The following is a 27,430-nucleotide window of genomic DNA, read 5'->3' as shown; positions in this document are numbered from 1 at the left end:
TTTTCTGACTGAAGTTTGTCCCACTCTCTTCATAACATGTACCACATAACATTTTATTGCCATCATCATGCTCTGACTTTCGCACACAGTTTGGTTTCCATTACAATCTGAACCGTGCCTCCTTTTTCCGTTTTCTATTACTTTTCTTGCTTTCGTCATTACATACTCCATTTATTTCTCTATACTCCCATCCGAATCTTTATCTCTTCCTAAATGGCTGACACTTCTTTTATTATTATTGCCCATCATTCTCATCACGTTACTTTTTGGATTTAGGTGGGTAAAATTACCTGGTATCACCTATCTAAAAATCTAATTGGTAACTTCTGTCAGTGACTCAGAGGTTGTTGCTTGGTCACCTGGCCAACAATTTCCATTCTCTCATGTCAATTAACTCTTTCCATGCATTTTACTACTTCGATTAACTCTTTCTGTGTTTTATCTTTATGTCATAAAGGGTTGAACTACTATTGAGACCAAATTATCTTGCTTTCCCCTATATGGTGTACGGCTCTCCTGTTGATCACATTTAAGGATTCAGTTCTAACACCAAATAATTTTATTCAGTTTAGAGGACCATAAAGGATGAAAGGTAATTTTATCGCTCACAGCCCAGGTAGCACTGAATCACAACTCTCAAGATTCCAGCTGTGGAGTTTGTATCCCAATTCTGGCTGTGAATAATAAATCTGATTTTACCATCAATGTGCGATGCAAAAGTTTTTAGTTTGATGAAAATTATATTATAGCAATTAGGTTCCACCCCACAGTGGCATTTAACGAGTTCTACAGTTGGGGAACATGTTTCTTTTTAGGCAGTAAACAACAGGCATGATGAGCTAAGATGAGAGGGAGGAAGGGGTGGTGAAGGAGAGTGAAATGGGTGGGAGTAAGTACTGCCTTTGACTTGGCTATCTTTCATATAAGGGGGAAAAAGCTCTTCGTGAGGTGCAAATAACTCTGCAAATGATGAGAGCAGGTAAGGCACCTGAGTTATAAGGGTGTCATGTGGAGCGTCTGAAGAAGGGAGGTACAGTGTTAGTGGACTGGCTAGTGAGGTTGTTTAATGTGTGTCTAAGGAAGGGCAGAGTGCCGGAGGACTGGAAGAATGCCTCTATAGTTCTGTTTTACAAGGGAAAAAGAGACAAATGTGAGTGTAGTAATTTCAATGGGATCTGTTTGTTGAGTGTAATTCGGAAGACTTATGGGAGAGTTTTAATTGAGAGGATTAGGAAAGGAACAGAGGGAGTACTTGGTAAGGAACAGTGTGGATTTAGGAAAGGTATGGGTTGCGTGGATCAGATTTTTGTGGTAAGACAGATATGTGAGAAAGCTTTAGGAAAATATAAGGGTGTTTTTTGGGTCTTTATGGATTTGGAAAAGGCTTATGACAGGGTAGATAGGAAGGCACTGTGGGAGGTTTTGCAGATATATGGGATTGAGGGAAAGCTGTTAAGGGCAGTCAAGAGTTTTTACAAGAGTAGTAGAGCCTGTGTTAGAATGGGAAATGGAGAGAGTGAGTGGTTTGAGATAAAGGTAAGACTGCGTCAGGGATGTGTCAGATCACCGTGGCTGTTCACTGTGTACATGGATGGGGTGGTGCGGGAGGAAGAGGCGAGGGTAATCGGCAGGGGTCTGGGGATGGTTAAAGAAAATGGAGGAAAATGGAAGGTGAGCCAGTTGTTGTTTGCTGACGACACTGCGCTTGTGGTAGGGTCAGAGGGGAGATAAAGGAATTAGTGACGGAGTTTGGGAATGTATGCGATAGGAGAGAGTTGAAGGTAAATGTAGGTAAAAGCAAGGTGATGAGATGTACAAGGGTAAAGGATGGCAGAGAGTTGTAAGTAAATATAAAAGGATAGCTTTAGGTATTTGCGGTCGCATGTGGCAGGAAAGGGAAGAGTGGAGGTGGAGGTAAAATGTACACTGAGAGAAGCAAGTAAATGCCTTGGGGGATTAAAAAGTGTTATGAGAAATAGGCACCTGGGAATGAATGCAAAGAGGAGATTGTATGAAGGGGTGATTGTACCTAATGATTGTATGAGGACTTGGAATTTAAAAGAGACAGAGAGGAAAAGTTTAAATGTATTTGAGATGAAATATCTGAAAAGTATGGTAAGGGTTACTAGGTTGGATAGAGTGAGAAATGAGGAGTTGAGGAGGAGAGTGAGAGTGGAAAAGGAGATGTTAAATAGAACTGATGAATGGTTATTGGGATGGTTTGGACACATGGAAAGAATAAGTATGGAAAGCAGAGGAGGAAGGAGTAAATTTGAGGGGACGACCGAGGATGAGATGGATAGATGGAGTGAAAGGGGCGTTGAGCAAGAGGGGAATGCCTGTTGAAGAAGGAAGGGAGAAGGCAGGAGGCAGGGATGAGTGGAGAGTGACTATATATAGATGATAATGTTATGCAAGGAAGGGAGTGGCTGGGTAGGGGGGTAGGGGATTCTTATGTGCGAATAATATTTTGACGCAGCTCGAAGGAATTTCTCCCCGTCTTCTCTTTTTCTGCGTGAGAGGACGGAGAGGGAGGGTCGCCGATTAAGTAAAGCGGCATTGCTGTGGATGTACTGTGTCTTACTACATTGATTCTGATCCAGGGCAGTGGGCGGGATACAGGGATAACCCATCATCCATGAGCAGCTAAGATGAGAGTGGGGAAGGGGTGGTGGAAGGGAGTGGATTGAGTGGAAGTAGGTAAGTCCCTTTGACTTGGCTACCTCCCTTATGAGGTGAAAAAACTCTTGGTATGTGTATATATATATATATATATATATATATATATATATATATATATATATAGATAGATAGATAGATAGATAGATAGATAGATAGATAGATAAATAGATAGATAAAATAACAAACATACGAGTATGTTTAGTGTACTTTTTCATACAAATATGTAAACGAGGTGTTTCTCATTTCATCTTCAGGACATAACAATGGACCAAATTAAGAAAAATGTGGTTTTTATACTTTTCTGCTGGCTTTTACCTGGACTGTCTGCAGCCAAGCCACCTCCGCCACACATTATTTTCATCATGGCAGATGATTTGGTAGGTATGCATTTGGTTTTGATTATTAATTCAATGGGGTAAAATATATCTAATTGTTTAGTTTTCTGGTGTGAATCAGGTGTGAGTTTGTTATAAGCATTTCTAAAGAGTTACTAGTGGAATCTTACCATAGTAAGAGTCGATGAGAATGTCAACAAAGTTTATGGTGCATTTCCTTTGCACTTTTGATATGTGCATGTTACTCTTGATAGTACCATGTTTAATACCACTTCACTGATTAATTATTGATCAATCTATTGATTTATTATTTATCTATTTATTTGTTTGTTTACCTATTTATTTATCAATCTACTCATTCATTTATTTATCAATCTATTTATTTACTTAAAAATTCATTTATTCTGTTAATGTGTTAGAGTCTTTATCGTCACTGGAGAGCATACTCGTACACCAGGGGCGCGTTGCTTCACTCACACACAGACATCGAATGTAGGATGTTATATAAGTATTTTTTTAAATTCCTTTAATAATATATTTTCTTTCAATAATGAATAAATAATAACAGCAACATTAGGAGGACCGGCCGAAACGTCCGACCCTGCAGAGTTCTGGCTGAAACCTCAGTGGCCGAAACATCCATAGCCGAAACGTCTGTCCACCACAGACACCATTGCCCACGGTTTCCCAGAGTAAACACACATGCAGCCACCCCTCCCATTCCAAACAGCTCTGCAGCTCTCTTGTGGTGATAAACCTGCGAGTGGAATCAACATCAAGGGAGTGTGTCACACCCTTACATGGCCGCAATTGACGTTTACGAATTATACCGGTAATATGTTTTGCCTGAGCCACACGGGACAATAACTGATTTGATACAAAGGCATATCAGCAGTACCTCGTAATTTCCCTAAGACAATTGTTACTAAATACCTTTAATGTTCATGCCTCACAGCCGTAAAGCAAAACATGGAGCGCAAGCGACTAGGTGATTTGGGTCTTATTCCTCGTAGATAAGTAACGACAACGCCATACACTCAGGTTAAGCGAGTCCATCACAACATGGCCCATGCCTATCTTTCGAGGAATTTCTTGCCATGATTCACCACTGTTATGCAGTACTCTACCAAAGTGTCTGAAGTTTTCCAAAGCTTTAATGACCCCACCAAATGTATGAGCAGATTGAACTGTATCATTAGGTGAGCCCTCAAAAGCTTGGACCTTGTTCTTGGTTCAAGAGAACTGGATTTCCAGCCGTCTCGTCTCTGTACAGTAACCCGAGGGCTGTAGGCAGGACGTCCGACGACCCCAAAAATAGTAGAGCATTATTGACAATAACAAAGTCAACAACCTTACTGTCGCCTGTGGATGCTCTGCCTTACATAGTTCATGCAGGTATCAAAAGGGGTCGTGCCGAGGGTGTACCTCTACATCATGTACACATCAACCGGAGTAACCCCTAACCTAACGGCTAGCTATAGTCAGCTTTTATGCCTACAACTACCCTTTGGACCAGTAGTAGATGTCACCATGTAGTAAGCGCTGAAACTATCAGTTGTTTTAAGAAACGATTAGACAACTTTATGGATGGGGATGACAGGAGGTGATGGATACGGAGCTGCCTTGTGTAGGCCTTATGGTCTCTTGCAGTCTCCTTCATTCTTATGTTCTTATGTTCTTATTTTCACTCCCGCTAATGATTTCACCACCATTTGGTCTCTTCTCGTAAATGCCCACTATACCCATTCTAAATTCTGAGGTCTCCCTAAAAAAAGGGGAGCCGATCGTCCTTGGAGAGAGAAAAAACATGTTTCAAAGATCCACTTTACCCCGGGCCTAGCTCATCATATTCTTATCTCATTTGACCACTCCTGCTGTCCGCATAACAGGCTTAGCGGATTTAATAGAGGCAAGTGGTAATCCCACCCATCCAGTAGTGCCATGCCTGGATTACTATACAAGTTAATTTAAAGCACAAAAAATATTTGGATATATTTATATCATTATATTATGTCAACCAAGCAATATATATCTTTCTCAGTCATTTTGTTTAAAAATATAAATTTTACTGACATATGACAGTATATAACTTTATGTACATATACTTTTAAAATATGTAGTTTTCATATAGTCCCTCAACTTCATTGAAGTAAATAGATCACTAGGAGGGGTAAAATAATGACCCATTAGAATTACATAAAACATAGATATACCATGTAAAAGTAATTTTAAATACTTGAATATGCTTCGTCATAAGAAAAAAACATGGATTTGATGAGGGAAACTTGATACAAGATTTTAAGGTCTTGAAATGATTCGATAACATCTGATTTGAAATTATATTCCCTGAATATAACCCACAAAAAACAATCGGTTTAAACTATCAATATCTAGGTTCAATTGAGTAGGTAGCAATGACTTTGCTAGTTATATAATTAATAAAAAAAATCCCACCCAATCAAACACAAGTAATACTGTTTTTTATTTTAAGATTTAGATAAATACCCGAGTGATATCTTATCATGCTTCCTTTTTTTATATTTTGTTATGGACTAACAGGTCTCTGTCGACATGTGCTTTCATTTTCAGTCATTATACGGTGCTTTGTATCTGACCTCAACAGGGATGGAATGATGTGGGCTTCCATGGATCAACACAGATCCCAACACCCAACATTGATGCCTTGGCATACTCTGGAGTCATCCTGAACAACTACTACATGCAGGCCATCTGTACACCGTCAAGAGGTGCTCTCATGACAGGGAAATATCCAATTCATACAGGTTAGAATAAATGCTTACAACATAAGAAAAAAACATACGAGATTAGAAAAAATCATTCGCATAGATAATCTATCAGAGATTTGGCAAGCAAATCTGCAGTAATGAATAATTCATTCCAAATATACTTGCAATACAGGAACTGAATAGATATTGAATTACTATGGTTCATGACAAGCTTTTAACATCATCCTGCTGAGTATTGTATTACAATTTCATAAACTAATATTTTTTTCATGTGGCATTAACATTGTTTCACAATCTTCCTAAAGGAAGTTATTCCATTTGACACTAAAGCAATAAGCATTTCTCCTCAGCCCAGTATGTGTATACTAATCTAGTAGCAATCATCTAGTTATATTTTACAGGACTGAGGCAATACTTGAAGTGCCCTACTTTGTAATATGCACTCTTATAATTAGAATTAATGTATTACAATCCAACCATACATCATTCTTCATTTCATGGATACTTTGAACATGCATCACATGGTGCTCACCAATCAGCCTATTTGTGAAGCAGAAATATTAACAATCTAATTTGTTTGTCCATTTTCGTCTTTCTTGTAAAGTGTACATTTTTGGGTCTTAATTATTATTTATGATTACTTATCAGATGTAACTCACCTTCTCTACATTTTTTGTCTCTGTGCATTTGTATAGCATGACATGTTTCCTCTCACTTCTCTCCATTCTTAACCTTGGAGACGATATCCTCTCCATAAAACAAACCTTTCGACCTCATTGCTCGACTAATAATGGCACTTTGAACACTTTGTACTTTAAATGTATTTTCCTTTTGTTACCAACTGAAGACATGGTTTAAATTATTGGGTAATGTGAATAGTGGACTGAAGAGATGAAGGCAGTGATATAGGAGAAGAAGCAAGCGTGTGAGGATTGGTTATAAGGTAGAAATAGGGAGGCATGTACAGATTCCCTGAGACCCCATGGACGGCACGACCTGACGCTGCCTCCAGCCTGGCTGGCCTGACCCAGCCCAATGTAATTATGCGCCGTGGGTGGCTCGCCTACCTGCGGTATCCTCACTGCACGCCACGTGGACAACTTGACGCGTCTCCGGCCTGGCCGGCCTAACCTAACCTAATGCACTTATGTGCCACGGGTGACTCCCCCACACGAGGTATAAATACGGCATCGGGGTGCATATAAGACACTTCTTACTTTCCCAGTAAATGACACACTAACCACGCGTGTCTCCGTAGCCTACACCCACTATATTGGTAACCACACGGAGCCGCAATATGGACCCGTCTTCCGTCACTACTGCCCCTATCATACGCAGTATGCCAACGTCGCCCACGCCGTCCACGCCGTCTCTCTGAAGCTGCCACCCTTCTCCTCGGTCGACGCACCCTACTGGTTTCGCCGGACGGAGATCCAGTTCCAAATGCAGGAAATCAGCAAGTCCCAAACGAAGGTGGACTACGTTCTCGAGGCGATCCCCGAGGACGTGTACCAGCATATCTCTTGGTGGCACGACAGGCACGACGATGTCATCCAGTATAATGCCCTGAAGCAGTACCTACTTCAGTATTCACGCCGTCGGTAGCCTCCAGAGCCACAAAATTTCTCCAACTCTCCCAATAGGAGGATGGGATAAATAGTGATGTTTGTAAGTTTGCGGACGACACTAAAATAGGACGCCTAATTAAGTCTGGAGACGACGCAGAGATTCTACAGGATGATCTTAATAAATTGTTAACATGGTCGGAGAAATGGCAAATAAACTTCAATATCTCTAAGTGTAGCGTGTAAAACGTAGGGCTACACAACCTCAAAAATAGATACATCTTAGATAACACGTTGTTAGAAAAATCTGAGTGCGAGAGGGACTTGGGAGTTCTGATGAGTCCGGACCATAAAACCAGGAAGCAGTGCATTAGCGCCAGAAATAAAGCTAACAGAACATTAGGTTTCATTGCTAGGACGGTAAGGAATAGAGGTGCAGGGGTAATTATTAAACTCTATCTAGCGATAGTTAGACCCATCCTTGACTATGCGGTACAGTTTTGGTTTACGTCCTACAGAATGGACATAAATTCACTAGAATCAGTACAGAGAAGAATGACCAAAATGATACATGGACTCGGAAATTTGCCTTACGAAGAGAGGCTTAGGCACCTAAACTTACACTCTCTGGAAAGACGCAGAGTGCGGGGTGATCTAATAGAAGTGTTCAAGTGGATCAAAGGCTATAACAAGGGTGATGCAAACAAGGTCATCATAATAAAACAACATGGCAGGACTCGCAGTAATGGGTATAAACTGGACAAATTTATATTTAAGAAGGAAATAGGCAAGAATTGGTTTACTAATAGGGTGGTCGATTAATGGAATAAACTTAGTAACCATGTAGTAAGCGCTGAAACTATCAGTTGTTTTCAAAAACGATTAGACAACTTTATGGATGGGGACGACAGGTGGTGGTGGATACGGAGCTGCCTAGTGTAGGCCTTATGGTCTCTTGTAGTCTCCTTTATTCTTATGTTCTTAATAGCCAATGGGGGACATTAAACCGAGCGCAAAATACCTCTAGATGCTGTCCATTGACCACCTTTCACCCGAAGCCGACGGAGCTAACAGGAGCATCGATATGCTCCGACAGATGTAGCTCCTGCTCCTCCCAGCGCCGTCCGATCCGTCATTGGCAATACCGAGGACCATCAACAAAGTTTCACGGAAGGTGAACCATCTCGTCGACGCCCTTGCCGCCGCAATAAGAAACCAGGTCGTCTACGTTGCTGATGATGTCGTTAACAAGGCCAAGACAACTACCGTAGTAGCAGTACTAGCCAACAGCCGCCAACAACAACGACGCCAGGCCACAGACTCTCCACACAACCTGTGCCACTACCACAGAAGATTCGGCGCTTCCGCCAGGAAATGCCGGCCAGGATGCGCCCGGACAAATGATGTCTAAAATGCACCACCATTGTCACCTATGGGTGCAAACGCCTGCACCTCACCTTCAGGAGTCGCCACTACTCCTGGAGCTTCATCCTGGCAGACGTCAGGACTCCCCTCCTCGTTGCTGATTTTCACGCTCACTACAGATTACTGGTCGACGTTGCCAACAGCCGCCTGGTCTGCGCAACAGCTTCTGCTTCGACGCCCCTGCAAACCGCACCACAGGCACCCACGGTCGCCGCCCTTGACGTTAGACAGCCCCACGCTCACCTGTTCAATGAATTCCCCGGCGTTTTTAAGCCTGAGCTGCGGAAAACGCCAATGACGTCAGCTAAGCATGGCGTCTACCACTATATTAAGACGCCTAGGCCCCCAGTAGTTTCCAAATACCGCCGCCTTCCACCTGAGAAAATCACCACCCCCAAGAAAACCTTCCAAGAAATGAAGAGGCTGGGCCTTTGCCGAAAGGCCCCCAACCCTTGGTCATCCCTCTCTACCTCGTCAAGAAGAAGGACGGTTCCTGGCACCCCTGTGGAGACTACCGGCGGTTGAACATGATGACGAAATCTAACCACTACCCACTTCCGAATATCACAGCGTCACCACATACCTCAACGGCGCTAAGATCTCAGCACTAGACCTCCTGAAGTGCTACTACCATGTTCCAGCACATCAAGGCGACATCCCGAGGACTGCCATTACCACCGACTTCAGAACGTACACCTTTAACTACTCCTGTTTCGGCTTGCGAAACTCAGACGCGACCTTCCAGCGCCTAATGGATGGCATCCTCTGCGACCACGACTTCTGCGTCTGCTACGTCGACATCCTGGTGTTCTTCGAGTCACCTGGCCAACATCTCCTACACCTATGAGTCACCCTTCAGCGTCTCCAGGACAACGGCCTCGTCTTCCGGTTCAACTAATGCAACTCTTGGAAAAAATGTGTACCATTCCTGCAATACCTCATCTCTCCTGACGGCGTTTGTCCCCTTCAGGATAAGTCGGGACGGTAAACTTTTACTACCGCTTCCTCCCCAACATCGCTCAAACGTTGCACCCATTATAAAATGCCCTTCACGGAAAACCATGCAAGCTGCATTCTTCAACGCATAAAAAGCCATCGACTGTGCCACCACCCTCTCTTTCCCTGCATCAGGTGCCCACCTACAGCTCTCACGGACGCCAGCAATGTCTTCATAGGGGCTGTGTTCGCACAAATCGCCCATGACACTCCCGCACCACTTGGTTTTTCAGTAGAAAGCTCTCCAAGGCCGACCTCAACTACAACTACAGCACCTTCGACAGAGAATTTTTCGCCATTCACCATGCCGTCCGCCAATTTTGCCATACCCTCGAAGGCACACCTTTCATCATAAACACCAACCATCAACCTCTGGTACACGCCTTTACAAAGCAGCAGGACGACTGGTCCGTCCGACACCGCCTCCAACTATCCGCCATCGCCTAGTTCAATTGCTCTTTCAGGAGTAAAGAATCCTGTCGCCAACGCCCTATCCCGAATATCCATCGACACAGTCCATCTCGGCTTCTACTACAAAACCATTGCCAGAGAACAACTGGAGGCTCCTGAGACACTCGCCTACAAGGCATCCATCACGTCTCTCAAATGACAGGACGTTCCCCTTGTCGATGAAATCATCATCCTCTGCAATATCAGCACCGTTCGCCCACGACCCCTCATTTCAGCTGTCTTCCTACACCAGGTGTTCAATATGACACACGGCCTATCACACCCTTCAGGTCGCATCACTGCGAAACTCCTAAAGAAGTTCATTTGGCACAGTATCTTCAAAGACGCAAAGAATTGGAATAGATCCTGCATCGCATCACCTGGAGATGAGGTGTTGGAATGTCATTCTCGGCCCACAGATAAAGCACTAATAAAGATGATGTGATTCATTTCTACTCCGCACATAGTAACAAAATTAAAAACGGAGTGGTTATAGGTTTTTTCCTAAGGGCATACCGCATTTACATCGTTGAGTTTTTAGATGAAATCAAATATACATTATTTTCAAAGTGTTCACGAAACTCAGATACCCGGAAGGACTACTGCACAGATTAAGAAAGAAAGCAACGGTAATAATGAGAAGGAAGACGGACAACCGGTCCGAAGAAGGCAGGGTTGGGATTTTGTCCGTCCCCAACTCGAAGTACGCGGAGGAGTTGGGATATGTTCTCACGAAAGCGGGTGTGAGCATTGCTTTTTCCACGAGTACGAAATTAGGAGAGGTTGTCAGGAGAAAGAATAAGAACATAGAAAAAGGAATAGAGAAAGGCGCGGTCAACAATATACCATGTGGGGGTTGCCCGTTATGGAGAGACGGGAAGATCAGTAGAGCTACGGTCGTATGGACACAAAAATTACGTCAGAGCTCACCGAATCTTCAACTCGCTAGTGGTTCCTTTTGGACCAATATGGTCATCTTCCAGGTTAGAGGTGCTCCACAAAGGTCTAGCGAAAAAGAAAAGGAAAATAGTGGAGGCAGCCTACATCGCTTCCCACCCCTGCATCAACCATAGGGATGGGTTCATAAAGTCAGCAGGACCAGCAACCACCTTGATCATCAAGGAGGTCAAGAGGAAGGACAAGAACAATGAGGTGGACAGAGATGGGATGCTACACGGTCGAACTCATCAGAGAAGTATAGAGGACGGATGAGAGTATGGGGGGGACATGGCAAGGATGAAATATATAAGTTGTGCATTTTCTAAAAGTATATATACTCTGAGAATGTCCTGGTAAGGACAAAACGTCAGCTAATAAAACTCCAACTGTTCTCTATGTTTATCTCATCACCGTTCCATATATATAATATATATATATATATGTATATACATGTATGTATAAATATATATATATGTATATATACATTTATATTTGTGTGTGTGTGTGTGTGTGTGTGTGTGTGTGTGTGTGTGTGTGTGTGTGTGTGTGTGTGTGTGTGTGTGTGTGTGTGTGTGTGTGTGTGTGTGTGTGTGTATTTATATATATATATATATATATGTATGTGATTCACCATTGTCTTGAATCACGTGTTGGACTCGTGATCGTCAGCTATTTCCCTCCCTTAATAGAGCTCAGAGCTCATATATGACCGATCTATGGGCAATGCACACGCACATACACCCTCAACCCCCCCCCACGGGAGTTTGAGTAATGACTCGCAGCGCAGAGATACTGAAATTATTTCAGCCCTGGGAGGAATTCAAACTCGGACCGCCATAATGGCAGCCGCGAACGCTATCACTGCGCCAGCGAGCCTACATATGTGTGTGTGTGTGTGTGTGTGTGTGTGTGTGTGTGTGTGTGTGTGTGTGTGTGTGTGTGTGTGTGTGTGTGTGTGTGTGTGTGTGTGTGTGTGTGTGTACATATATGATATATAAGTATATATTTTTTCTTTCCTCCACATTGGTATATATATTCCTGAAAGATTATATAAAATTAATTATCATCTATTTTGTTAATATTTTGTTTGTCAACACCATCTGCTGTTTTCTTTTCAAGATAAACGACGGATTTCATATGATTCACTTCTGGTACAATTTTACTAATACTGGTACACATACAGGTGTGTGGAGATCAAAAATAGAACCCATACCAGGAGAAAAATCAAACGTTTTTTTTTTTGCCGGAGGATTGTTTTCTTAACATAAATTACTTTTAGTGGATGATGAGGAGGGTCACCTTACAATGAAGGCGTAAGGGTACATCAGCTCCACCTTTCAGATTCTGCTGTGGAAGAGTTGCACCTTACTGCATTGCCTTTGACCCAAACAGTATCTAATATATAACTTTTTATGTGTGACGATTTAAACACCATATGAGGACGGAGCCTTTATTTGTACGACGTTTCGCTTATTACAGCTTTTTTGTACTTGAGAAAGCTGTAATAAGCGAAACGTCGTACAAATAAAGGCTCCGTCCTCATATGGTGCTTAACTCGTCAGTCTTGTCGCCAACTGCTACTTTCATGAAAAAAAAATTATGTACAACGCATGCATTACAAGATTGGTGAGGCATGATTTTCTATTTGTTTACAGGACTTCAGCTGAGTACAATTTATGCGTCTCATCCATGGGGTCTGGGTTTAGATGAAAAGATTCTCCCTGAGCACCTGTCTCCACTTGGATACGTCTCACACCTCGTGGGCAAATGGCACCTGGGTTTTTTCAAGAAAGAGTACACCCCAACATACAGAGGTTTTCAATCCCACTTTGGTTTCTGGACAGGACGCATCGATTACTATGACCATTCATCATTTGAACGGGTTGTGTATTTGTTAAGTGCATGAACATTAACCGCACGGGACAGTGGCTTTACACTAGGCTACTCTTCTGCTGTATAGCTCTTGAACAAGGGACAATGGGTGAGATGTTACATGTTCATATTGTAGAACTACAACAGTGGACACAAGATAATCAATGTTTCTTGACATGTTGGCTAATTACACGCATATATCATTTATTTTTACCCTTCGAAATTAAGCCTACAGGTACTGGTTTTCTATGTAGATTAGTTGCATCATTAATTCTTATAGTATCTTATTTCAAATTAAACCTCTTCCGTATGGTGACATACACTAAACTGAGCAAAAATATCTTTGCGTTAATCTGGATATGTCTATGGAATACTCCCCTATTGCGAAGAAATTAATCGAGACTTTTTAAATGGTCTGGTGTTAGTCAGAGGAAATCCGTTTAGGTCACGTCACCGTAGGGAAAGGGTTGATAACAAAGAAATTATTATCAGCCAATAATTCGTCCTCACATCTCAACCACTTCCGCAACGGACGTGCATGAGTATGCGTTGACATCGTAATTGTACAAGTCTTGTTCAATATAACCATGACACTAGTTTAAAAAATCATTTCTACTAATATTTAGTGCTACTGTAGTGAAAATGTCCTGACCAATAGAGGATGTTTCAGCTTTTAATCTAAGCCTGTCCATGTGTGATCATTTTTTTTTCTACTTGTATGGTTTAGTGTGATTCATTGTAGTTACCATATCATCTGCCTGTCTAGATTTTTTCTGAAATAATCAGGATGATATGAAATCAGATGCTTATTACTATGTTTATATTTCAGGGTCATCTTGGTTTTGATATGAAAAGAAATATGAGTAGTGCCCGAGATATTTCTGGTATGTCTTTTATTTGATTATAGGCTTACTTAAATTACATCTTTAAATCTATTTCCTACTCTTATGACTGTTTGCATAATGATTATTAGCGTCATCAAGTTTTCAAGCATATCAGGCTTTAACTACCATATGTCACAGATATTCGTCCATTTATATTTTGGGTTCATAATTTCAGTCAGATATGCAACAGACCTATTTACTGAGGAAGCTACCAATATTATCAATGTCCACAACGCTTCGTCCCCACTGTTCCTATTCTTGTCACATCTAGCTGTTCATTCAGGCAACCCAAATGCTCCTCTGCAAGCACCTGAAGAAATAATCAACAAGTTCTTACATATCAAGGATGAAAGTCGTCGAAAATATGCAGGTATTTTGCCCTCGAATTCGTTTTATATATGAATATTCTATGTTTGCCGTAAACGTAGGTTGGTCACATAATATAAAATTTCCGAAGAGTAGAGATTCGATAATCCAGTCTGGTTCTTGAAACAGTTCGTACTAAACCACCGCCATTGAAAATCAAAATGAGTCTATTTTCGAGTTTGGTCGTGTCGTTGTCACATTAACACATGTGCATATATAGATATGTACACACACACACACACACACACACACACACACACACACATATACATATATATATATATATATATATATATATATATATATATATATATATATATATATATATATATATATATATATATAAAACGTTAGCAAGAGGCTCGATATGTAAGGTTTACTACTCGACGACCCTAGTCCTTGGCCCTTTCTGTCGGGTATCAGTGAGCACAAGTTTCATACATATTTCCAGCAGTTCTACCTAGGAAAGGAAGTGCACCTCCTAGGCGTACCACGTTCCTCCCATACTACGTACCACAACAATAATTATACAAATTTAAATAAATAGAATAAATTTTACCAGATTCAAGTCAAAGGATTCATGATCGTGTTATTCGTTTCTATGTAGATTGGGCTTATGTCTAAGTATCTAGTGATGCTGTCCTCCTTGGTCGTCCAAGCCTTCAAGAACAGTCGCCTCTTCTTGAAATTGTTTCTCTGCAGGATCTTCGCCCCATCGCAGTCTGTGCTGTTTGGCGCCCCGTGACGAACTTGTACAACGCTAATGTTGTGTATTTGCGTCTTGCGTCTGAATGCCGTGTGATATCCCCTTGGGACGGTTTTAAGGCTAGAGTGGAAACGTTGGAAAACAAGTCTCACAAATCGAGTCTGGTGCTTACGTTTTTCCTGTAATATGGATCCCAAACTCCATGTCATCACGCATGTTAACCAACACATACATATACTTATATGTATGTGAAAGTTTATGCACTTGTATTTTTGTATGTATATATATATATATATATATATATATATATATATATATATATATATGTATATATGTTACAGTAAGAACACGTACTTAGGGATTACGCGTAATCCCTGAATGTTTATTCAGTGAATACGCGTAATCCCCGTTTCACTAACCTAACCTAACCTAACCTAACCTAACCGAACCTAACCGAACCTAACCGAACCTAACCGAACCTAACCTAACCTAACCTAACCTAACCTAACCTAACCTAACCTAACCTAAGGTTAGGTTAGGTTAGGTTAGGTTAGTGAAACGGGGATTACGCGTATTCACTGAATAAACGGTTAGTGAAACGGGGATTACGCGTATTCACTGAATAAACGGTTAGTGAAACGGGGATTACGCGTATTCACTGAATAAACATTCAGGGATTACGCGTAATCCCTAGGTACGTGTTCTTACTGTAACATATATATATATATATATATATATATATATATATATACATATATATACATATATATGTGTGTGTGTGTGTGTGTGTGTGTGTGTGTGTGTGTGTGTGTGTGTGTGTGTGTGTGTGTGTGTGTGTGTGTGTGTGTGTGTGTGTGTGTGTGTGTGTGTGTGTGTGTGTGTGTGTGTGCGTGCGCGCGCGCGTATCATTTTCTATTCGCACTAGAACAAGTTCATTGGTTTGTTCTTTCAGATATCTGTTTTCTCTCTTTCTTATGATAACAATCATGGTAATGTATTAAATATTATATACCACATTTCCCTAACCCCACTTTTGCACGGGTCTGTACAGTATTTTCTTAAAAAAACCAATTGAATTATTCTAACATACATTTCAAGAAAGTCTTTAGCATTCTTAAACTTCATGACAAAATCCAAAATCAGCCGGCATAATAGAGCAAACAATAACAATTTTAAAGCTTTAATTATTTTCAAACTTCCTTTCCTAGCAAATATCGTATTACCAGTTTTACCTATCCCCAAAAAAAAAATCTTACAGGTATGTTGTGGAAGCTTGATGAATCAGTTGGAGCAGTGGTCAAGGCTCTGCAGAAGAATAATATGTTGGAAAACAGCATCATAATATTCACCACAGACAACGGTGGACCAGCTGATGGATTCAACGACAATGCTGCTTCAAATTGGCCCTTAAGAGGGGTAAGTTGAGTATTTGCGAAATGGCAGTATCTAAACATGAATCAATATTGGATATCTTTACTGAAACGCCTTTTATGAGTTTTATATCTGTTTCGATTAATTATTATCTTTCTTCCTACAACACTGATACGGGATTGAGGGTTTGGAAATCCCATGCGCGCCCTAAATACACTTGTTATTGTATAAAACCATCTGAATGCAGACATTCGAGGTATAAAAGCCAAATGCCTCTCTCGTGTTATGGGAGTTAACCCTTCAACCTAATTATATGTATAAAGTATAAAATCATAACATTCTAACATCCCATCCAGTTCACAAAGCAACTGGTAGTAGCAGCACAAAGTACAAACATATATGTACATATACAAAGTACAAACATATATGTACATATGCAAAGTACATACATATATGTACACATACCCCAAAAAATCCTCTTTATGACAGGGGTAACCCAACCAAGGCATGCATCCTCCCCTCATCCATCTTACACCCATCAACTCATATTTGTTGTCCCTTTTGTCATAGTTCCTTGTGAGTGAAGAGACGCCTCTTTCTCCCACTCACTGTTCAGGTCAGAAGCAGTGTAGTAAGACAGCACCTATACAGCACATATATACAACCGGAGTTTGTTTACTCCTTCTGCATGACAACCCTTTTCTTAACCCACTCCAGAATTTACAGAATAGGCAAGAAGAAATCCCTTCAGGTCATATCAAATATTCATCCATGCACAACCACTCTCCATTCACACCCTGCATCACCTCCCTCAGTCCCCACCTCCCATCCATATACACGTTGAACAACCATGGTGACATTCCACAACCCCGGCACAGCCCTACCTTCACCTCCACCCACTCTCGATTACTCAAACACAAGATTTACTGACCATTACACTATTATCAGCAGTGTGTGTGTGTGTGTGTGTGTGTGTGTGTGTGTGTGTGTGTGTGTGTGTGTGTGTGTGTGTGTGTGTGTGTGTGTGTGTGTATTCACTTGGTCTTTTGGTCTTTTGGATCACGTGTTGGACTCGTGATCGACAGCTATTTCCCTCCTGGAAGAGAGCTCAGAGCTCGTAGGTCCGATCTATGGGTAATGCTATGACCTTGCACACACACACACACCCCCAACTCCCCGCCCACGAGAGTTGGAGTAACACCCCTCAGCGCTGCGATACTGATATTATTTCAGCCCCGGGCGAGGGTCGAACCCGGACCTCCGTAGTGGCAGGCCAGAGCTCTAACCACAGCGCCATGTGTGTGTGTGTGTGTGTGTGTGTGTGTGTGTGTGTGTGTGTGTGTGTGTGTGTGTGTGTGTGTGTGTGTGTGTGTGTGTGTGTGTGTGTGTGTGTGTGTGTGTGTGTGTGTGTGTGTGTGTGTGTGTGTGTGTGTGTGTGTGTGTGTGTGTGTGTATTCAAGGTTGTGTTTTCACTAAACATATATTGTAAACCGTTTATACTAGTGCGGAAAGTTTCCAGAAGGGGTACATCAATTACTTTGTGATTTCATTATCGATTCTTGTTTTTCATGGATGTTTGAAAACGTTCATCTTTCAGTTGCCGAAATACATTTGTACTTAAATATTTTTTGGGCTTAAAATTATGTTGATACAGGTATTCTGATTAAGCTAAACTTTGAAATGTACATAGTAAAGATATTTTAACTAAACCAACGTTCACAGGTAAAAGCAACACTGTGGGAAGGTGGAATTAGAGGAGCAGGCCTGATCTGGTCCCCACTGCTGAAGAAGCCAGGTCGTGTGTACAACTCCTTGATGCACATCACAGATCTACTCCCTACACTCATCACAGCAGCTGGTAGATTATATGGCAAAAATTATGTATTTTTGGTGGTGAATGCAACAGGAGGCAGGAATGAACCTTGATCCACAGCAGCTGGTAGATTATAAGGCAAAATTATGTATTTTTGGTGGTCATTGCAACAAGAGGCAAGGATGAACCTTTATCCACAGCAGCTGGTAGATTATATGGCAAAAATTATGTATTTTTGGTGGTGATTGCAACAGGAGGCAAGGATGAACCTTTATCCACAGGAGCTGGTAGATTATAAGGCAAAATTATGTATTTTTGGTGGTTATTGCAACAAGAGGCAAGGATGAACCTTTATCCACAGCAGCTGGTAGATTATATGGCAAAATTATGTCTTTTTGGTGGTGATTGCAACAAGAGGGAGGGATGAACCTTTATCCACAGCAGCTGGCAGATTATAAGGCAAAATTATGTATTTTTGGTGGTGATTGCAACAAGAGGGAGGAATGAACCTTTATCCACGAGGATCTAAGATGAGAGGAAAACAAGGGTGGTGGATAGAAGTGGAATGGATGGGAGTAGGTGAGTGAATTGACTAGCTATTTCCATTAAAAGAGGAAAGAATCCCTTGGTATATAGATAGATAGATAGATAGATTGCAACAACAACCCTTCTATTAACCTGAACACAATTAATTTTCGTATTCCTAAATCCTAAAGGTAAGATCCATCCAAAATTGCATAAGTTGGTCAAGATCCCACACAAAACAGTCTCTGGCATTTATCACAATACAAGCTAGACAGCACCTATATAGTTATGATGGACAAACGACTAATGTTTCTCCAGTCTTTTTCCTGGCACTATATTCCCAAAATTAGATAAATACCAAGAAGTTCTAAAGTTGGAGGCGTCAGCCAATCACACATGCTGGCATGCATTGCTTTGTCGAACTTATTTTGCATCTATTCAAATATCCCTCAATTTCTTAGGGATGTTTATTAGTTTACATTGATATTAAAATTTGCTTCAAATTATGTAGAGATGCCAATCACACATGCTAGCATGCATTGCTTTGTCTAACTTATTTTGAATCTATTCAAATATCCCTCAAAAAAATTTATCAATATCTTAGGGATGTTTATTAGTTTATATTGATATTAAAATTTGCTTCAAATTATGTAGAGATGCCAATCACACATGCTAGCATGCATTGCTTTGAACTTATTTTGAATCTATTCAAACATCCCTAAAAAAATTAACAATATCTGAGGGGTGTTTATTAGTTTACATTGATATCAAAATTTGCTTCAAATTATGTAGAGATGCCAATCACACATGCTAGCATGCATTGCTTTGTCTAACTTATTTTGAATCTATTCAAATATCCCTCCAAAAAATTATCAATATCTGAGGGATGTTTATTAGTTTGCATTGATATCAAGATTTTCTTCAAATTATGTAGAGATGCCAATTACACATGCTAGCATGCATTGCTTTGTCTAACTTATTTTGAATCTATTCAAACATCCCCCCCAAAAAAATTAACAATATCTGAGGGGTGTTTATTAGTTTACATTGATATTAAGATTTGCTTCAAATTATGTAGAGATGCCAATCACACATGCTAGCATGCATTGCTTTGTCTAACTTATTTTGAATCCATTCAAACATCCCCCCCAAAAAATTAACAATATCTGAGGGATGTTTATTAGTTTGCATTGATATTAAGATTTGCTTCAAATTATGTAGAGATGCCAAAACTAACAACTATTTGATAAATATGAAAAGGGACACCACAAAATTCTTCTCAGCCCTCCAGTGAACAAATAAGTAACCACGAACAGTTAAGTACACCTTATCTCCATTCCTTTATTAATGGATTTGCTTGTTTCCGCTGTAGCAGGTTCATGCAGCTAAGTTGTAGTAAGGAAGGTGACTTAGGCTACTGACCTGCAGGAAGTATGAAACACGGAATCCGTGGAATAACAAGGTGGAATTATGGAAAGGATACACGTTTTGTGTGGTTACGATATAATTAAGTAGTAATGGTTAAAAAAAGAAACCTGAAAAAACAGACATGATCCTAAACAATATGTAATCAACTAATAGTAACGTATTGATTATAAGACACATTGACAATGAACAACGATAATATACAACGTTCGAAAAGTGTAGCAAAAAGGCTCATCCAAACACTGTAGTCAGTTGGTGAGGTGTTAACAGTATTATGTGACAGGAATAAAAAAAAAACGTTAGATTCTAAGCTATTACCCGTGCTGACATGGTGGTTCGAAGGATCACTTACAAACATATAACAAACTATCACATTGCAAACACTGTTACACAAAAATACCAATGTATACCAAAATACAAAACGTATTGTATATACAAAATATCACTATACAAAAATATGAAACATTTATCTATAATAATTGAAGTTTCACAATACCATGAGTTACACTACAAACTCCTACTCTCTTAGAAAAATCCAAAACCCTAAGATAACAGCAGAAACACTAAACTTAAAGCTGGTTACATCAAAGGACTAAGTATGTACTCCTTTATATAGAGTTTTATTTTCGTAAAAAGGGATCAGGCATTTCACATGCATGTTGGTTAAATTTGTAGATAAAAATATAGTTAAAGGGAAGTAGAACTTACAAACTTATTAGAATGGTTGTGATATATTACGTGAAACCCTTTCTGCATCATTAAATAAAAATTCAATAAACTGCAGGTGGGAATTCAGGAGCTCTTGGCCAGATCGATGGGAAAGATATGTGGAAGTCCCTTGTAAATGACCAGCCGTCGACGCGCACTGAGTTCCCCATCAACATCGATCCAAAGTTCAAAAGTTCTGGAATAAGAGCTGGTGACTGGAAACTTGTATATAGTAAGTTTCAATTTGATATGTATTTTTCAAAATATCTTTTTCGTGTCTCTTTAGGAAATTAGGATGAAAACCTTTGTTCTTTGAGTTTCACTGTATTGAAAACTCACGCCCCTACAGTGGTTGTCAACAGCCCTCAGAAAATAATAAGAACATACGAATGAAGGAGATTGCAAGAGACCAAAAGGCCTACACTAAGCAGCTCCATGTCCATTACCACTTATTATTACCATCCACAAAGTTGTCTAACCTTTTCTTAAAACGACCTGTAGTTTCAGCGCTCACTACATGGTTGCTAAGTCTATTCCATTCGTTGATCTCTACTGGTAAACCATTTCTTACCTATTTACTTTTTAAATCTAAATTTGTTCAATTAAAATCCATCACTGCGAGTCCTGCCCTGTTGTCTTAATATGATGACTTTGTTTACGTCACACTTGTTAAAACTGTCGATCACGACTATATGCTTATGGAGAAGGTATTAATTTTAATTGTAAGATTCTAAGGCTAGAATTATTTTGTATGCCGTTATTTTGTATTATGGGTCTATTGTTCAAACAGGTCTTGATATTGTTGTTGACGTTTTCAAAGTTGTGTACTATGAGTCTAAGATCAATTTCAGCATCGCTGCACTGCAGTCGAAATTCCTGATGTGGTAGACAAGTAGGTGTGTGTGTGTGTGTGTGTGTGAGTGTGTACGTGTGTGTGTGTGTGTGTATTCATCTTGGTCTTTGGATCACGTGTTGTACTCGTGATCGACAGCTATTTCCCTCCCGGAAGAGAGCTCAGAGCTCGTATGACCGATTTATGGGTAATGCTATGACCTTTCACACACACACACACACCCAACTCCCCGCCCACGAGAGTCAGAGTAACGACCCGAAGCACAGCGATACCGAAATCATTTCGGCCCTGGGCAGGATTCGAACTGGGTACTGCGAGCACCACCGTATTTCCCAGTCCAGCGCTCTATCAACTGTGTGTGTGTGTGTGTGTGTGTGTGTGTGTGTGTGTGTGTGTGTGTGTGTGTGTGTGTGTGTGTGTGTGTGTGTGTGTGTGTGTGTGTGTGTGTGTGTGTGTGTGTGTGTGTGTGCTCGCATGCATTTACCTAATTGTATTTACCTAATTATAGTGTACAGGAAAGGGGCAACGCTTGTTGAGTCCTACCTTCTATTCTCTAATTTTCTAACACACATAGACTCAAATTCATGTACAGTTCCAACAATGCCCTCTTTCAATGAACATGTAATAAGACTGGATATTGTCCGCTATTTGTTCCTTACATTCTTTAAGTATCCAGTTTGAGATCCCGTCAGGTCCTAAGGCTTTCGTCACCTCCAGTGATCCCAGGAAATTGAGCACCTCCCTTACTTCTACATTTCTACTCCTATACCTGTTTTTTTTTCCTCGCTTTTCTTAAAAAAAATTACACTCTTTTGTGAAAACCGATTGGAAACCTTCATTTATTATTTCTCCCTGAACTGAAGGCTCCTCAGAGATCTCACCATCTACTATCAACTTGGTGATTTCTTTCCTGTGTCTCAATGTACCATTTATGAACCTGTAAAACAGTTTTGGTTCATCATTGTATTTTTCTACTACACATCTTTCTAAATTACTTTCTTCCTCCCTGCGAATTCTGGTATAGTCACTCCTGTCTTATTTGTGAGCTTCTTTTGTTTTAATTGTTTCTTTCGATTCTCCATTTTTCCCAAGCCACCTCCCTGGCCTTTTTCGCAATCTCACATTTTTTGTTAAACCAATCCTGTTTTTTTTTCTTCCCTTCTCTAGTCTTTGGCACATGTGTGTGTGTTCTATGATGTTCACATCTTCATATCATTTGATCACATATTACATTTAGATCTTACACATTAATAAGATCAAGCTGACATACAGTTTATGCCTGTAAATATAATTTATTTCTAATAAACAACTTAGCTTATTTTCTATAAATAATCATAATATTTCGTTTGCACAGGGCCCTTAAGTTGGGTGAGCTTTAGGTGGGACAGCTGGATTGGCCCGACAGGTAGAAATGAAACAGCAGAAGCAACAAAACTTGAAAATATATTCCGACAAATTTTAGAATCTCCAGCGGCTGCAGCAGTCAAAACGGTGATCCCAAAAGCCTTCAGGAACTTGGCAGAGATCCGAAAATATGCAGAGGTATATTTTCAAATATATTTTGACATATTTGTTAAAAGTAGAAGTTGATTATATTTGATAAATCATTAGAAGGAGTATGAGAAAATGATTTTGCACGAGTTTATGTTGTTTCCGCATTATATGTTCATTAAATCAAAGCTTCTAAAGTAATAACCTTAAACATGAAAAAAGGGGAAACCGAATTTTGTTCTTTTGATTTTTACAGGTTTCGTGTGGCCCTGTACCTCCTGAACCAGCATTACATTGCATAGATCCTTCCACGCCATGCCTTTTCCATATTCCCTCTGATCCCTGTGAGTATCATGATTTAGCAGAGGTCTATCCTGATATCGTGAGGGAGCTCCACAGCCGTCTGCAGAGTTACAATGCCACCGCAGTGCCTCCAAGAAACAAACCTACCGATGAAGCTGCCGACCCAAAGTACTGGGATTCTGCATGGACTAATTGGAAAGATTACCCATTACCATTACCTTTAAGACCGCATGGTATTTCTATTACCGGCTTACAACAAAATATAGTCCAATAGAATGGCATAATCAATAATGATCTAATAAATCTTTCTTCACGAAAGGCAAAAGTTTGGTCCCAGTGACCTCAGATTCCGGGTTTTCGGAAGGATAGAGAGGGAAGTATTATGTTTAAAAAATGTTAGAAGTAAGGAATTTTCCCTCTGTTTCTATGTACATGTTAAACTGGACCCGTGTGCTCTCATACGCGATTTACATCTGTTTCATAAATTCAGTGTATGGCCAGCAGATGAGGTATCTTACGTGGTAAACCGTCCATCGCCATCTTCCTCGCGACATGACCTAGTGTTCCATGCCATATCTTGCTCTTCATCCAATTGTAACCCATTGCATGCCACCTTCTCGGCCTTTGAGGGTGACATATTCTGTATGCAATAAAAAAGAAAAAAAATTATTTTTGATACACGAAAGAAATAAAGGGCATTATCAACCATGTTCCTAATATTACGCCCAATTGTTTTATACTATTTCCCATTTCAAAACCAAATTATTGGAATTCAATTACATATATTGTAATAGATGTTCATAAGTCTTCGTTTTTATTAATGAAATCTCACCTATTCCACCCAAGAAAAAGAGCCCGCAAAATTTGTAAACGCTATAAAATTTTGAAATGTTATATGATTTTACAATTATAATTACATCCTTGATTTATTATCTAGTTCCTATGGAAATTATAAAAATTTAGATTCTAAGTGGTTTTCAATTACAATACATATCCAATAATGTCGATATAGAGTTAAAGACATTCCTTTCAAAATGTCGTTCAGGTCCTCTTGCGCCACAGCAGCATCTCTTGTCCAGTAGAGTATAAACCCAAGGAGCCAAGATCAATGCGACTATGTACACATTTTCTACAAAGGTTTTATTGTAGCCTCCTACAACAGGCTGTCATCAGACAGTTGATAAAGATGCCTTTGAGATGACTTCACTGTTGTTTTTGGCACCGACGGAACTGCTTATGAAATGTGAACTCGTATTGAGCCCTCTGGCTCTGGAACCAGAAACTTTATAGCGAAGATGTTTCAACTTGAGCCTTTGGGCACATCCTCAGGAATCCACACTGTTGCCATATTACTCCGTCACATACGAGGAGCTCTCTCTCTAACTCTCTCTCTCTCTCTCTCTCTCTCTCTCTCTCTCTCTACCTCTCCCTTTGTCTCTCCTCTCTCTGTCTCTCTATCTCTCTCTATCTCTCTCTCTCTCTCTCTCTCTCTCTCTCTCTCTCTCTCTCTCTCTCTCTCTCTCTCTCTCTCTCTCTCTCTTCGTTGGTGGTTTCTGCTGTCCGTGTGAGTGCTTGTGTGGACGGTAGTAAACTTGTTTCTATTTGTCTTTTCTTACAAAAAATATATATATTTATGTAATATATAACCTCTTTTGCGATGACCTACGCATGGTGATCTGTCTCACTATTGGTCTGTATATTATCTATTTATGGAATGTGTGTGTGTGTGTGTGCATATATATATGTGTGTATATATATATATATATATATATATGTATATATAATATCTATATATATATATATATATATATATATATAGTAGTAAAGGTGAGACAATCGAGTGGAAAACGTGGTAGAGAAGCGCAGGTTGGACTAGGAACACTATATATATATTTATATATATATATATATATATATATATATATATATATATATATATATATATATATATATATATGAGAGTAATTCGCTAATAGCAGCGACATCAAACCGATAATTTTTGTGACAGTTGCACATATATAAATATATGTATATATATAGAGAGAGAGAGAGAGAGAGAGAGAGATAAATACACACACACACACACACGCACACACGCGCGTACGCACACACACAGGCATACACAGACAAACACACGCACACATGCACACACATACACACACAGACGCACAAACACACATACATACACACGCACACACACACACACACACACACACACACACACACACACACACACACACAAACACACACACACATATATAAATATATATATATATTCATATATGTGTGTGTGTGCATATATATATATATATATATATATATATGTATATGTATATTAGGGTGTGTCTCAAAAATCAATTCCGGATTTTTTTTTTTTTTTTTTTTTTTTAACACCCCCTGATTTCGGGCAGTTTGGAGGAAAGTTCACATGCTAATTTTCCCCGAATTTGGAGCAAGGAAAGAGCTCGCCCAGGGCATGTATCATTTAGTGTGATGAGCACCTCTTCGCTTCTGAAGGCCCTGAAGTACGAAGCGTCGACGTCCACATCTGCAGCTCTTGATCTCTCCTCAAAGTCCTCATCTTCCACTGCGTTCGCTGTTGGTAGTGATGATACCTCGGAGGATGAGTCGTACCTGGGCGCTGTTGGTGGGGCTGCCAAGCTGAGTGAGGAATCTCCATCCGGTCTTAAAACCGCATTGCCAGCGAAACGACCGAAGAATCTGCGGTCTCCCCGTCTCGCCTCTGCCTTGGATCGGACGAACATATCCTCTCGGAACGCAGCGTACATCATGGCTGAAACGGTTCGGAGTATGGGTGAAAACATACAGGAGTACAAGATCAACCCAAGCTCCATTCACCGGGAACGGGCTCGCCAACGATCCGGCACTGCAAGCAGTTTAAAGGCGTCCTTTACGACTGATTCGTCACTCGCCGTGCACTGGGACGGCAAGTTGATGGACAGCTTGGATGGCCAGAAGATGATCGAGCGTCTCCCGATCCTCGTCACGGGAAAAGGGGTGGTTCAGCTTCTTGTAGCTCCTCAAAAGCCCCACGGAACAGGTCCAGCCCAATCAGATGCGGTTGAGACCTACTTGAAGGACTGGGTCCTGGAAACCAAGGTACAGGGGCTTTGCTTTGACACCACCGCCTCCAACACTGGCATCAGAGGTGGTGCATGCAAACTCCTGGAAGTGAGACTGGGCCGACACCTTCTCCAGTTCGCCTGCCGCCACCACATCCACGAAGTTGTCCTGGGAGGGGTCTGCAATGCTCTTCTTGGTCCGTCGTCTGGCCCCGACAGCCTTCTGTTCAAAAGCTTCAGAGCAACATGGCCATACATCGTCCAAGACGACTTCAAACCAGCTTCATCTGATCCGGATGTTGAAGCGGTCGTTGCCCCGGTACGTGAGAACCTCATCGCTTTCTACGTCCATCACTCTACCAGCACTCAACCCCGCGATGACTATAAGGAACTCATCGAACTGGCCCTGATCTTCCTCGGACACGACATTGCACAGAAACGTGATGTGCTGTTCCGCCAACCCGGAGCCATGAACCGTGCACGCTGGATGGCCACCCTGCTGTACGCTATCAAGATCTGGCTCTTCAGGGACCAAGTTCCTCTGAGACCGAAAGACCAGCGAGCGGTCAGAGACATTGCCGTCTTTGGCGTCGTCCTCTACATCAAGCGCTGGATCGTCGCTCCCAATGCCTCCGCCACTCCGAGGAATGATCTGGACATGATGAAGGACCTCCCGGCTTTCAAGAACAAGACGCTTGTGGGTCCAGCCATCAAAAAATTGAATGGACATCTCTGGTACCTCGGTGACGAACTTGTGGCCCTCGCTTTCTTCGATCAAGAAGTCTCGGCGGACACCAAACGAGCCATGGTCCGTCGTCTTGAACCTCAACCTGGTCCTCGTCAAGTCCGCCCTCAACTACCACCTGAGGCCTTCGACGGCGGTTTGGAGCA

The 27,430-nt window shown here is 40.9% G+C and overlaps 1 protein-coding gene across 3 annotated transcripts in view; it reads left to right on the top strand.

Moving 5' to 3' along the window:
* The window catches only part of LOC143040254 (arylsulfatase B-like), a 40,748-nt gene extending 15,892 nt beyond the window's left edge, over positions 1-24,856 (top strand). For all 3 annotated transcript variants that reach the window (XM_076211016.1, XM_076211018.1, XM_076211017.1), the window contains exons 2-11: positions 2,937-3,059; positions 5,641-5,800; positions 12,795-13,021; positions 13,841-13,895; positions 14,071-14,265; positions 16,226-16,383; positions 18,061-18,196; positions 20,886-21,041; positions 23,017-23,204; positions 23,410-24,856. In XM_076211016.1, coding sequence (XP_076067131.1) covers positions 2,946-3,059; positions 5,641-5,800; positions 12,795-13,021; positions 13,841-13,895; positions 14,071-14,265; positions 16,226-16,383; positions 18,061-18,196; positions 20,886-21,041; positions 23,017-23,204; positions 23,410-23,730 — 1,710 coding nt within the window. In that variant the 5' untranslated portion in view covers positions 2,937-2,945 and the 3' untranslated portion in view covers positions 23,731-24,856. The remainder of the gene's footprint in view (positions 1-2,936; positions 3,060-5,640; positions 5,801-12,794; positions 13,022-13,840; positions 13,896-14,070; positions 14,266-16,225; positions 16,384-18,060; positions 18,197-20,885; positions 21,042-23,016; positions 23,205-23,409) is intronic.
* The last annotated feature ends 2,574 nt before the right edge of the window (positions 24,857-27,430 follow it).

This window comes from Oratosquilla oratoria, chromosome 28 (assembly GCF_046742065.1).
Source record: "Oratosquilla oratoria isolate Oo_2021 chromosome 28, ASM4674206v1, whole genome shotgun sequence".
Lineage (NCBI taxonomy): Eukaryota > Metazoa > Arthropoda > Malacostraca > Stomatopoda > Squillidae > Oratosquilla > Oratosquilla oratoria.
The sequence above is the reverse complement of the archived record's forward strand: the minus strand, read 5'-3'. Positions and strand labels throughout refer to the sequence as shown.